The 14,933-nt window shown below is 41.5% G+C and overlaps 1 protein-coding gene across 3 annotated transcripts in view; it reads left to right on the forward strand.

The window, feature by feature from the left end:
* Window positions 1-14,933, forward strand: part of Gas2 (growth arrest specific 2) — a 145,119-nt gene that overhangs the window by 11,358 nt on the left and 118,828 nt on the right. For all 3 annotated transcript variants that reach the window (XM_008850704.3, XM_029554839.1, XM_029554841.1), the window contains exon 3: window positions 10,140-10,261. In XM_008850704.3, coding sequence (XP_008848926.1) covers window positions 10,140-10,261 — 122 coding nt within the window. The remainder of the gene's footprint in view (window positions 1-10,139; window positions 10,262-14,933) is intronic.

Consider the following 14,933-nt stretch of genomic DNA (forward strand, 5'->3'; position numbering starts at 1 on the left):
GTGTCTCTGACTAGGTCATCAAAGGTGTTCTATTTAGGGAATGTGATCATTTACAAAGTATCATGATCAGTGTGAGCAGGTCCACACAGTCTCAAAGAATAGAGCCAGTGTGTGATGGAACTATGCTTGGATTAGAGGTCAGGAGACCTGGCTCCTCTCTGGACATCAGGAGACCTGGCATCAGTTTCTGGCCGTCCCGACGGCAGGAAACATGCCCAGAGTCATTCAGCTATCTGTTTTGAGCTCTGAGTCCTCAGCCGTAAATGGAGGAGCCAGAAGGAATGGTCTCTAATTGCCTTTCCAGCTCCCCAAATCTAAATTTTCAGGAAATTCATCTCTGGTGATCCAGTTTGGGTCAGTCAAGGTCATCAATATGCATAAATAAGCATGTAAAGAATTATAGGAGTGGATGACCTTTGAAGAGTAAGACTGTTTGGATAAACATTAGTAGTTGTAGCAAACAAAATTACTGATTTATGAAACGTTCTCAAGAAAGGAACCCTAAATGTGTCTCAGGATGTAGTAACTATCACCTTTGAATTGACCTGAATTCATCTGAGGTAGACAGATGCTAGACCTCAGGGAAACACCTTCATGGCAGTTTGGAAAGGAATGTAAACACTGAGATTGTTTTGAATGGTGAAACATATGGAGAGAATAAAATAAACATGTCTTAGAAAGGCAGAAATATACAGAAAAATAAATATGTGTCTTAGAGTGGAGACACGACAGAGCAGAAGAATACGTTTGTGGCTTTGCTGTAAAATTACTTTCTTCCATGTAGCGGCTACACTTAGTATTCACTTGCTTTGGAAAAGAAGACATAAATGCAAACTTGAAAACTGTGTATCATTGAGGCAGAGGGATGGCTGCGTGATTAAAAGCACTTGCTGCTTCTGCAGAGGACCTGTGCTCGGTGCCCAGCACCTACATCAGGCTCTCACAGCCACCTGTGACTCAGGTTCCAGGGATCAGATGCCTCTGGCCTCCACAGGCACTTACACATAGATAAAAATAAGAAATGAGCCTTTAAAAATTGTTAGTCTATCCCCGAGAACCGTTTGCAGACTTTTACTAACTAGCTCTCTTTCAGGTCTTAGATTTTATTCTCTTCAAACTTAGAGCTCTCTTGGTAACAGTCTCAGTGCTGGGCCTGTTTCCATGCAAGTATCCAAATCCTTCAGTGAAATGGAATGTCCCAGCTATGCTGAAGCTTTCATTTTTTTTTTTTTTGCTATTCTATGGAATAATACTTTCTCTTTTTTTAGTATGCTTAATAGTAGCTTTTAAAATATTTTTCAAAAGAAGTCTCATTGAAGGGTTGGAAAGATGGCTCAACAGTTAAGAATACGTACTGCTCTTTCAGAGGACCCAAGTTCGATTCCTAGTGCCCATGTTAGGCAGCTCACAGGATAACCCCAGCACTGTATATACACACACACACACACACACACACACACACACACACACGCACGCACACACACAATTAAAAATCATAAAATATAAAGAAGAAATGTAAGTGATGAGTTCCTGTAGTTCTGACTCTGACCTCACATATGAACTGTCAATTTTGAAGGCGTACTTTTTAAAGAATGCTAATTTATTTTTGATGTTTCAAAGGCTAAAAATGATTAGATGAAGAAGAAAATGATGTTTGCTAATAGAACAATATTCACATTCACATCCACAATGCACATGACAATATTGTAATTCTCAGATACTGTATTCTGGCTTAGTCAGTAGCAATAATAAATACCATTTTAGAGTTCTAGCATGGAGCTAAACAGAGATGATTAGCTGTTTGGCAAGCTAAAGCTATATATCAGAGTGTCAGGTGCTGCTGTGTTGTGGCAGGTGTCTACTGGAAGTGAGGGTATGGTTGGTGTAGTTGCGATGTATTTCAGGGCAACATACCCACGAGACTCATGAGAAAGTCACTGTGCAATGGTTGTGACTGCCTTCGTCCTTAGCTGTATCTGCTGACCTCATGGGGAGCGTTCTCTGGTGCATTTCCTAGTAATAGCTGGGGTGATGGACCAGGTTTATGATAAACATTCAGAAAAGGCAACACAGGGTTCTTAAGATCCCACTATCTTCAGAAGAAAATGCCGTCTGCTGCTCCTTCGAGCGTGCCTCCCACTACACAGTGCTGACAGGCCTGCTCCATGTTAAATACACATGTTCCCTCTGAATGTTAGGCTTCCTATTCTGTTCTTCTTACTCATAAACCAGCTCCCACCCACCTTTACAACATACCAGGACACTGAAAGCTTATGCCAGACAATCTTGAGGAAACATTTAATGACTTTTTTGAATGCTAGTAAACTAATAGTCCTCGATGACTGCAGCTGCCCATGATGCAGACACTAGGCACATTCTAACTATGTGCCCAGAAGTGGGCTTATGGAGAGAGAGTGTGGGCTTGTAGAGAGTGTGGGCTTGTGGAGCGGGAGTTGGACTGGCTTTGCGGTGAATGTTCTGACATAGATCTTCTCAAAATGCCTGTTTCAGTTGGGTTTTAAAATAGTTTCTATGAACAGTGACTTCTCTGTCTTCTACTTGTTCTATCCCATAATAATAAGTACATGAAACTCTGCTTTAAAGAAAGACTTATAATCATGTGACAATCATCAAAAAGAGTTGACTTTTTTTTATTAAAAATTGTGGGTCTTCAGGATGAAGGCACCTGTGTCTGGATCTGCACAGGGATTTTGAGTAATTTATAAGGTACCCTAAAAGTCCCATTATGCTGAATCAATTTTACTTATATTTAGAAGATTCATTGACAGTTGATGTTACCATGATTTTCCCTCCCAACCTACTTCCACAGAAAAGAAAATTTAGCTTTTTCCAATTTAATAGGACCAGTATGTGTTTCAATTTTCAGTTATTGTTAAAAAATGATGTAATTATCCTCATTAAAAATTCAGCATCTGTATTTTGGAGCTGTCAGTATAGCTGCTGTGGTGAGTTTGGAGGAGGTGGCCCTTCGTCTTCCAGGGCACCCTGTATGAGGGTCCTGTCTTCTAGGAGCCCGTGGTCTTGGTATAAGTCAATACAAATTCCTGGAGAAGCACAGTGCTTTCCTAGTTGAGATGTCTAAGGAAACAGGTTCGCGTTCCCATGCTGTTGCCTTTCAGAGCACTTAATGCTTTAAAAAATTTTTCTTGTATTTTATTTTTATTATTTTATGTGTATATGTATGTGTCTGTATGAGTGCCGTGTGTGCATTTCCCAGGGAGGCCAGAAGAGGGCATCAGATCCCCTGGAACTGGAGTTACAGCCTATTTTGAGCTACCTGATGCAGGTACTGGGAACCAAAGTTAGGTCCTTTGCAGGAGGGGCAGCTCTTCATTGCTGAGCTGTTTTCCAGCCCCCAGGGCTTTAAAAAAAAAAAAGTGACTTTTCCAACGAAGTTCACCTTGCCATTTTTTATCTGCGTGCTGGGTGGACTTACGAATCAGCATTGGGTAGGTGCTGGTCTAATGTCAGGAGTCATTTTCTACCTCACACTTTGCAAAATTTAATCTCTGACACACTGAGTAATTTGAGCTAAGATAAATCAGTGTCAAAAATACCGAATACCTTGAGTTACAACAGAAAATGAGTCATGTTCGAGTTCTCTAGTATGAAAAATAAATTAAGACTGTAGGTTTGGATGGGAGTGGAGTTCGGCAATGCGGTGTCTAGGCAGTCTTTTGCTAATTGAACCGTGCGGCTTTCTTCCACAGTGCGGGGTAACTGTCAGGGTGATCTCAGCCGTGCTCCAGGTGGAAGAGTTAAGCCTTTGTCTCTTAGAACTATTTATCTTCAGTACCAAACTGAGGTTCCCCTAAACAGCTTTAGGTGCTGTTTTCAGTAGAAAACAAAACAACACTAAAACAACTTCATTAGGGAGAACATATTGTTACCGGAAGTAGTGTGTATTCAGTAAATGTTTAAGTTGTCAAGAGTAGTGGCCAGTGGCTGAGAGCAGAGACTTTGAACCTGGAATGCCCGATCAAGGGGTCAGAGTCCTCCATGACCTAGCTGTGAGCATTTAGGGAAGCCTTCTTCAATCCACAGGTATCAGTTTTGTTATGTATCAAAGAGTACAACAGCCACACCCCCTCCCCAGGTCTATGAGGAGAGATCCAGGATTGTGTAGGAGTTTAAGTGCCATGCATATGCCTGCAGGCCACATTGTATCCAATCAGGTATGAATATTGAATAATGCTCATAGCTTTGGGGATCCAGTACTGCTAATTTATGGGGACAAAAACATTCCTTCTCAACCACATTAGCAGATAAAGGGATTTCTATCAAACTTTTAATGCACCGATATCCAGTCTTCATGGAAATTTTGTCACACAAAGTTTTGGAAGGTCTTCACTGGTGCATAGATGTATTCTTGCTGATTTTAGTTACCTGACCACCCCAGAACTGAGGCACTTACTCCTTTCTATCATTTAACCACTCTGTGGGCAGTGACCATCCGCAGTGCTTAGTTGGAGTCTTTGCACACCGGCCAGCCACCTGTCACAACTCAGTAGATGCTGTGAAAAAGCAGAGCTGGCAACTGTGTCGGAAATTAAAATAAGACCTCGAGATCTTTAGAGGCCAGAGCAGTTTGATAATCTGAGAGGATTTAGTCCTGTCCATTCGTTATCTGTTACTCCCTCACTTCCCGATGACCTAGGAAAGGTAGGCCTGAGAACTTGATAAGGCTCTGGTGTTAGAGCTCAGTGTTTACCATCTGATGTGTGAATTCCGCTAACACGAGATAAAGAAGATCTGATTCTGTTCAACAGAGGTCCTTAATTCCTTGTGAATTCTACTTGGGAAGGTATCATTGCTCCTCACAGCCTGTTCTTGTGGATCGTTAGGGTCAGACCCAACTAACAAGCACCCTGGTCTGCCTTTTCCTCCTAAACGCTGATGTTAATATTCACACTGTGTGAATGAAGTAATATACCATTCCACACACATATATAACTGATTTCCTACCTTTATACAGCACCTTTAAAATGTATATTTAATCATTCTTAATGGATGGAAAATATATTACATATGAAAATCTTTTCAATCTAAGCTCTCAGGTATGCATTTTCTGTTCACTTCAGGCAGGATATTTCAACTATAAAGTCTGTAATGGTCTCCGCCTTGCCCCGAAACCTCCACCTTTCCAAGCTATAAAACACACAGAATTGAAAGTTGACACCTAACTTAGTCTTCACTGGATACAGATGTTCAATGTAAAGTTTTGTTCAAGTGTTGATGGAGACCAGAACGGCTAAGAACCATGGGTCCAAAGCGGCACAACTGGGAACCACAGCGTCTGGGAAATCACGGATGGCTTTTAAAATGAAAACTCTCTTTTTTTCGTAAAAAATTCTTCGTAGTTTATTGTAATCATCTAGTCACTTAACATAAAAGGCAATCTTTAAATTGCCGTGGAGCCCAATCAAGTGAGAGCACCCTGAGTTCTCTCCCAAATGTAAAACATGAGCATTTTGTAAACGGATCATTCAGTAAAACCATTCAAGAACTTAGTGTAGTTTGTTTACCTTGAAACTCTCATGCATCTCAATAAACTGTTTATTTTAGGCAACTATTTGCAGCACTTATTTTTCTTACCTGTTTTCAAGGTAATTTTCTTATTAGCACACTCAGGCTGACACGGGGACTCCAGCACACAGTCTGTTGTGCTGGCTTTCTGTGCTTCGAGACAACTATGTCCCTTTCTGAGTTCACTTAACTGCATGAAATTTTGAAATAAAAGCAGCTCTGCACAGGCAAACATCTGTGGTCAGCACTTAGTGCCACGGATGCTTTGCCACCTGCAGAAGTCATTATCTTAACCAGAGGCTAAAACGTGAACTATACAGTAGGGAACAGAGAGCATGAAACCTGATTTCTTTTCCCTCTTACACACCCTCCCCCCAAGCTGCATGAAAATCATTTTAAACAGATGTTGCTTAAAATCCAAACATATTAGATACTGTCAGTTTAAATAAACAGTTTATCCAGGACTCCGTTTGGATGATATTTATGTGGTCATGGAATTGGACTACTTGCATTTTTCTTAAGATAAAACAAATAAGCCTGAGTGAGCCCCCAAAGTTTCATTCATGTTTTCCAGCAGAGGTTTACCAGGTATAGATCACACGAACACAGTGCAATTACCTCTGGTGCAATTTCATTTATATATATTGGTCTTTTTGAGACAGGGTCTCCCTGTAGCCCCAGGTGACCTGGAACTTGCTCTGACATTTCATTTATATTTATTGACTGACAGAGTCTTGATCTTGAACTTCCTTCCTCCTGCCTCTGCCTTCTGAGTGCTGGGATGACAGATTGCAACACCTTACCCCGTGTTTTCAATACTGTTTGGACCCCAGGCTTCTGGTATGTCAGGTGAGCACTCTATGAGCTGAATGACATCCCCAGTCCTGTAGGAGATTGTTCTAGTTTGCCTTCTACTGCTGTGATAAAACACTGACCAAAACCAACTTGAGGAAGAAAGGGTTTATTGCATCTTACACCTTCAAGTGACAGTCCATCTTTGAGGGAAGTCAGGCAGGAACTCAGGGCAGGGACCTGGAGGCAGGAGTTGAAGCAGAGACTATAGGAGAACGCTGTTTACTGGCTTGCTCCCCTGACCTGTGCTCAACCTGCTTTCTTATACAATACAGGAGCACCTGCCCAGGTGTGGCAGCACCCACAGTGGGCTGAGTTCTCCCACATCTCTCAACAATCAAGACAATGCCTCACAGACAGGCCCACAGGACAGTTGATAGAGGAAATTCCCCAGTTGAGGCCCCTCTTCCCGGGTGTGTGAAGGGGACAATGGAAGTCATCCAGAACAGACACTTTTTAAAGATATCTCCAGAGATTTATTTCATGATGAGAAAAGTAAGAACTTTATACAAAACATGTCACCTGTAAAAACAAAAGAAATTTGTTTTTGACATGCACCAAAAACAAATTCTATCCAAGAGAATGACTCTGCAGAGGAGAGTAGTGAACGGTTAAGGAAAGATGGAACTTGGCTGGGGAGAAAGCAGGCTGGACACTGACGGTGGGGTCCACGCCTGACGGTGGGGTCCACACAGGAACAACAGAACGGTCTGTGAGGGGAAAGGTCAAGGGAGAGTGTGGGCAGACATTGAGCATCCTGCTAGGAAGGTGATCAGAGGCATCTCGGAAGGCATTTGGCTATTGGGATAAAGTGTGGGGACAGTGCATGCTGCATAGAGGAGGGGGAGGAAGGAGGTGGAGGCTGTTCAATAAAGACATTTCAATGAAGAAAAACCCAGAGAAGACGGTGTTGTTGCAAAGCAGTGAGTGTGGTGTACTTTGAAAGAGAAGCTGAATGTGACTGGAGAGATGGCTCAGTGGTGACGAGCACTGGCTGCTCTTGAAGAGGACTGGGCTCGGTTCCCAGCACCCACATGGCGGCTCACAACCCTCTGTAACTCCAGTTCTAGAGGATCTGATGTTCTCTATGGCCTCCAGAGACACTGCATGAATGTGGTACCTTTACATACATGAAGGCAAAACATACACGTAAATGAATGTAAATAAGTAAATTAATTAGTTAATTAAAAAGGAAGAGACATTGAAGACAAAAAAAAAAAAAAAAAAAAAAAAATATAAAAAAAAAAAAAAAAAAAAAAAAAAAGCCCTGGCTCTTGCTAGCACGTTAGGCATCAGACATGAAGGTTTTAGTCAAGATTATGGCATCAGCAAAGAGATGGTCAGAGTCTCCAAGACTTTTGACTTTTAAGGTGCGGACAGCAAGGCCAGCTAAAACAAATCAACTCTGAAGAAGCAAGCGAAGAACGAGGCCTGGGAAGCACAGCGCTGGCGGGCGTGGGAAAGCGCATGGGCGGGCGCGGAAGGAAGCCAGGGCCGTTCTGTTGTCGTGGTTGGCTGAGGACTGGATCCTGGCACTAAAGGGTATTGAGTTCTGTGGGGGATGATAAAAATTGTCCATAATTAAGATGATAATGGTGTGACTAAATATACTCACACTACTGAATTACACACCGTAAACGACTGAGCAATGAGGTCTATGCGGAAGATCCCGGCAGCACCGGCACAGAAGGAAGAGGGGAGGAAGTAGTTGTAAGAACGATATAAGAGAAGCCCATGACTTTTAGCTGGGATTCAGTCCAGCGCAGGGATGATGAGCTGTGAATCTTGCTTACAAAACCATTAACCAAAGCCGTGAAGAGCTCTGTCAGGGGAGGAAGAAATGAGCCCTGGACCTAATGAGTCCCAGTTCAAGACTGGCCAGAAGGGGCATTTCTTAAAAGGTTTTTGGTTTTTACTGAGACTTTATCTTTTGCGCTATTTTTGCCCGAATTTTAATCAAGAAATCCACATCGATACTGTTTATAGAGGTTCAAGACCTTGGCCAGTTTCTAGTAATGATTTATTTATTTTTATATACCGTAGTTCTATTTAATGAACAAAAGAGAATTTGGTTTTGTGTGGGGATGGTGTTGTGTGTGCATGTGCATATGTGTTTGTGTGCATGTATGCACACTTACTGTTTCTTTTTCCAAGCTGGTGGAGGCCAGAGGTCCATATCAGTGGTCTTTCTCTGTTGATCTCCATCCGGTTTTGAACCTGCAGCTCAAAGATTCCACTAGGCTCTCTGGCCAGCAAACCCCGGCGATCCTGGTCCCTACCTTCTCAGTGCTGGCTTTACAGGCTTGAACCACTGCGCTGTGATTTCTACATGGGTGCTGGGACCCCCAGTCAGGTCACTGTGCTTCCACATCAGACACTTTACAGACTGAGCCATTTCCTCAACCTTCTCTGTTTTGTTTAGATTTGTGTTTTTGCTGTTGAGACAGGGTCTCATGTGTCCCAGGTTAGCCTCCAACTTGCTGTGTAGCCAAGGGTGATCTTGAACTTCTGATCCTCCTGACTCCACCTCTTGAGTGCTTTGATTGCAGTTGTTCACCAGCACGTGCCGTTCAAGGCAAGCACTCTAGTGTTGGTGTTATAAGCAGATATATACTAGATGTGCAATACCAGTGCTGCTTTTCAAGAGAAGATGATTGAAGAACTACCGGGGATAAGAACTGAACTGGTTAGAGAGGTCCATGTCATCACATGCCCAGAGGGAGCATGGGTGTAGTTTGAAAGGTGTTATAGGTGTAGAGAGATGGCGCTGTGGTTAACACTGGGTGCTCTTGTACCTAGGTGGAGCTGACAACCACCTGTAATTCTAGTTCCTGGAGATCCAGTGCCCCTTCTGTGCTTCCCAGGCATTTCGTGGTTGTGGTGCCCTTACATACGTGCAAAAGAAACACTCATACCCCTAAAAATAAATAAAATGTTTCGAAAGATTTTATTTTGTTTCCATGTGAATACACAGTCCCTGCCAAGACTGGTTCTTTGAGCTTCATTGGTGCTTTTCATTACCTCGGGATACCGAATGGTAGGAGGGTTTGACCCAGGACGCCATTTGCCCCCTTAATGTGGAATACAGGTTTTGTATAGTTAGAACTGTCTTATGCAAACATGAAATGTTGAGGTTCTAACCACGGAAGGAAAACATTAAATGCCAAAGTCACTCTTATGATAAGTTTGTGCTTCAGATATGTCAAAATGAGCAAAAACGCCAGATAAAAATCGTGCCTTCAGTGTGAGTCTGATGCCCATGCTGGGGAAAGAGAGTGTGTTTGTAACATTTTTGTGTGTGTGTATGTGTGTAACCTTGTGTGTGTTTGTAACATTCTTGTGTGTGTTTGATTAGTGAAACCATATCCATATGTCTGTAACCTTCTATGGGTTTGTAACATTCTTGTGTGTGTTTGTAACATTCTTGTGTGTGTGTGTGTGTGTGTGTGTGTTTGTAACATTCTTGAGTGTGTGTGTAACAGTCTTGTGTGTGTGTAACATTCTTGAGTGTGTGTGTGTAACAGTCTTGTGTGTGTTTGTAACAGTCGTGTGTGTGTGTAACAGTCTTGTGTGTGTGTAACATTCTTGTGTGTGTTTGTAACAGTTATGTGTGTTTGTAACAGTCGTGTGTGTGTGTAACATTCTTGTGTGTGTTTGTAACAGCCATGTGTGTTTGTAACAGTTGTGTGTGTGTATAACATTCTTGTGTGTGTTTGTAACAGTCTTGTGTGGGGTTTCAGGGAAAGAGATCACAGCTGAAACCTTCATGGAGAAATTGGATAATGGCGCCTTGCTCTGTCAACTCGCAGCAACTGTGCAGGAGAAGTTCAAGGAGACCATGGATGCCAACAAGCAGGCCAAGGTAAGAGAGTCTATGCAGCCTATGCAGAGGGAGTAATGAGAGGCCAGTTCTCCTGAAGTGATGGTCTCTGTGTGTACAGTCCTCCGTTAGTAATGGTGCTGTGTGCACAGTACTGCTGAGAGGTCAGTACTCCTGCAGTGATGGTCTCTGTGTGCACAGACCTCCTGAAGTAATGCATGGTTCTGTGTACACAGTACTGCTGAGAAGTCAATACCCCTGTAGTGATGGTCTCTGTGTACACAGTCCTCCCGTAGTAATGGTGCTATGTGCACAATACTGCTGCAAGGTGGGTACTCCTGTAGTAATGTGTGAATGGAGCTCTCGGTATGAGAATCTGGTATGAAGAGATGCATCCAGGTCTGCACTGACATCAAATCACAGCAGCTAGTGTGTAGCTTGGAAGCCTCTTAGCTGCACTTTAATTATATAAATTGCATAATGCTTTCAGTAATTCTGATTAGATAAAAAGTCACGGGAGACGGCTGTTCCTGGAAAGTACTGCACATGATCTGGCTACCTCTGATGTACTCCTTACAGCGTTAGAAGTGCAGTTGTGCCATCAGTCAGCAACAACAGAATACACGTCTGTCCGTGTAGCGCTTTGTTTTCAAAAGTGTTATGTCACAACGTTGGCATAAGACACCTGGAGGGCAAATTTTGTGTTTTAATGAGTTGTAGCATTAAACTAAACAACTTAAGACAATTTGCTTCATTTCTATTTGGTCAGATTTCTTTTTTGTGTATTTGTTCTAATATTCTTTTTTAATTATTATAATAAGCACAGGAGAAAAGGATATTTGGTATTTGACCAAGCAAGACACATGATGAAATTCTCAACGACAAGAGAAGCTTAAGAATTTTTCTAATTTTAATATGAATGGAAAAGAAGTAAAACCAGGTGAAGAGAATGTTAAAGGCAGCTTGAAGTCAGGGAAAAAAAAACCACTTGCCAATCAGCTCTGCAACTCTTTCTGAGTGGAGTTAGTTGTGTGTTTATCCTTATGTACTTGGCTTTGATGTATTTTACTTTTTATACATATGTAAATATAATTTAACTGTTTAAGATTTTCTTTTTTAAAGTTTTTTATTGGCATATATTGATTATGTATAATAATGATTAATTTTCTTATTTTATCTCACCTTGTAAAGTGTTATGTCCCAACCCCAACCCACTATTTTGTTTCTTTAAAAGCCTTTCTGTGAAGGTGGCACCAATCCCAAATCTAAACTGTTCACGACGACAGTCCCATGACCACTGTTAAGCCCTGAAGAACTTCAGCCCACCTCGACATAAGAACGCCCTCCCAGTGCAGAGGTCACTCTGATGACTGGCACATGGCTGATGAGTGAGAAACCATGCTGAACAGGCCAGTTTCTGTATAAAATGTACCCCAGAGCAGTCGGCAGAGGGGAAATGGTGTTGCAGCCCACTACTGACAGTACTAAGCGCCAGGTGCAGGCGCTAACAACCTGTATTTGTGTCTTTATTGTTGAGGTCAGAGAAACCAGTCCTAGGGCTGGGATCCCACAGAGAAACCACCTGCTACAGGAGCTATGTGGTTCTCTGGTTCTGTGTGTTTGCAAGTCTCCTTTCTTAAAACCAGAAGCAAAGATCCACAGGTCCAGCTGTGATTATAAAGCCATGAGATACAGGACAGGCCAAGAACGTGCGCTCAAGTCAGGGGCACTGTCTCAGCCCACCCAGCTGGAGTTGCACTGTGCTCACTATTAACTGCCTGTGTCTGTCTCCTTGTCTAACCTATAATGTGGGATTAGAAATCACTTATCATCCACAAAAGGCTTTGGATAGACCCTGCACCCCTTCCCTTGAAGGGTAGTTAGCAGACCCCAGTGGCAATTTTAGACTAACTAGGAGAAAAACCAGTGTTTTCAAATAATATTTAACATGATAGCTGCTATGAGCAAAGTGCAGACGTTTGCCTCAAATCCCCAAGATAATAACCAGATAATGTGTTGTAGGGTCAAGATCTAAAAATATTTTCATTGATTCTTTGAGAATTCCATTCATTTTGATCACATTCAGACCCCGTCGCCCATCTCCACTGAACCTTACTACCCTCCGACTTCATGTTCTCTGTTATTACTTTTCCTTTTAAAAGGCCCATTGAGTCTAATTTGTGTTTTGTTCCTTCAAAACATGTATTTCAAAATAATATAACTACAATGAATTTGAAAAACAAAAATTAACAGGAAAATTTTCTTTCAAACTCAGGAACATTCAATCAGATTTTATTAGACTTGAAGGGTTTTCTCAACCCTAAACAGTTTGCTTAGCTAAATATAAAACAAAAATGTACTTGATTGTGATAGATTATTTTAGTTCACAAGTAACTTTGTTCATTAAAGAGTGACAAATTGCAGCATTACTTTACTTCCAATGCTCAGAAGCCCAAATTTGACTTGAGTCCACTTGGCATGGTCACTCCTGGCTAACTGCTGCCTGTGTCCCTAACAGAAGTTATTTGTTTTACAATAACTTCCAATGACAGGGGGCTTAAATCAAAATAGAGTATACCTTGGTATTTGAAAAATGCAAAAACTGTTTTCCTTTTCTATGTTTTGTGAGATGTTTTCAAAGTTGGTCATTATTACGGAGTGGTCATGATTGCTAGTAAGGATAGTTTTGTCAAGCTGGGGTTTTCAATCCCTGTTGTCTCCATAGAGAAAACTGGTACAGATGATAATTAGGGTGTGGTGCTCACATCTGTTATCCTAGCCCTTGGCAGTTGGAGGCAGGATGGTCAGGAGTTCAAGATCTTCCCTGATTACATGAGACCCTGTCTTAGAGAGTCGAGGGGGGTGGGATTACATAAGCTATCAATTAACTTTGCTGATAGTAAATCTATGTCTATATTAAATGATAATGAATTAACTAAAATCTATGTAGTTAACTATACTGAATATTTTCCATAAGGGGTAAAAGACTCAGTTATGCATAAATAACATTTGAACTACATCATTATGTCTGTTCTGCATAAGTGTGTGCATGCTTGTGTGTGTTATGTATGTTTGTGTTGTTTGTAGGTGTGTTATGAAGGTATTGTGTGCATTTGTATTGGGAGTGTGTTCTGCGTACATGTGTGTTGTGTGTGTATTATGTGTGTTTTGGGTGTGTTTGTGTTGTCTGTGCATTGTGGATATATTGCAAGTGTTGTGTGGAATGTTGTATTTTTGTTTGTATTGCGTGTGTGTTATGTGTGTATATTATGTGTGTGTTTGTATTGTATGTATGGTGACTGTCCTACATCTTGGCATACTGAAGTTTAGGAAAAATGATGGGAAAGACAGATGAGGTGTCAATCTCTTGTCTGAATTAATTAGTGAAACCATATCCAGGAAGACCCTGTAATTTCCCTCTAGCCGTTTGAAATCCATATCCTCATTTTGGGGAAATAGTTTTTACTTTTCCTGATGATTCATTTGGGAATTTTACAGCTGTGTAAACACGTTTGAACAAGTTTGCAATACTTGGTATATGTGAAGTTTTCTTGTGTTAAGAATTATTCAAATGCTCTTAATATTTTAAAGCAAATTTTAATATATGATAGCAGTTTTTATGCCTAGTATCTTAGCTGTAGATCCACAACCCTTATTCCTTCTCTGACTTGATAAGATACAAATGTAAATAACTAGTATTCTATGATTTCTCCTTTCTGAGCATAAATATGCCATTTCGAAGATAGCTTCACCAGGGTGTTAGGAATTTAACGTTGCATGGTGGGTGCTGTTCTCCTGAAGCTTGGGAGCAAGGGTCAGCAGGATTAGACAGTAGTTATATGACAATCTGCCCTAAATCCATGGCAGTTTAGTTTAAAAATGCTCTATGTGAATCAAAATATTACAAATTCACTATAACTTCCAATTTGAATATTACTGGACCTGAAGCTTTCAAATGATAAAAAGAAATGCAATAGAGCATTTCTAATATCCTATTTTTAAAATTTTTACTTTTGCAAGTGTATGTGTGTCTGATGTGAATAGTATGGGTTAGCAGGTCTGCATGTGTGTGGATGCCTTCCTCCATGGCTCCCCATCCTATGGACTGAGGCCAGGTCTCTCCCTTGAACTCAGAGCTGACCATCAATCCTGCTAGTGTAGCTAGCCAGCTTGACCTGAAAGAGTCCCTGGCTCTACCTCCTAGCCATGGGGATGACAGATGAGCCACAACTCCCATCCAGCATTTAAAGGGTGCCAGGGCTCAAACGTTGTCCTCATGCTTGTGCTGCAAGAGTTTTACCCACTGAGCCCCTACCAAGCCTTCCAAAGATCTGTTAAGTTTAGAAAACCAAATAAATGACCAGTTCACAGTGAGATTATATGCCTTCTGACTTAGTGAAATGACCCAAACTTGGTGTCTCCAATCAAGACAGGGTAATTCCTAGTGCTTCACTTCATGGACTTGCTCTCCCTTGTCCAGAGTTCAACTGTTAGCATGTCCTTGTATGCTGACCATACGTCTTTTCTCCAGCTACAACTTTGCTGGTTTGTGGATTAGACTCTCCCAGCCACTGGTGTCATCACAAGGCAAGATATTCAAAGGTTTCCTCTCTCTTTTTCTTCTGACATTCTTTTTACTTTTTTAAAGAATTTGTTTTTATGTGTATGTGTTTTGCCAGCATGTATGTTTACACCCATGCATGCAATGCTAGTG

This window comes from Nannospalax galili, unplaced genomic scaffold, assembly GCF_000622305.1.
Source record: "Nannospalax galili isolate Female #2095 unplaced genomic scaffold, S.galili_v1.0 scaffold645, whole genome shotgun sequence".
Lineage (NCBI taxonomy): Eukaryota > Metazoa > Chordata > Mammalia > Rodentia > Spalacidae > Nannospalax > Nannospalax galili.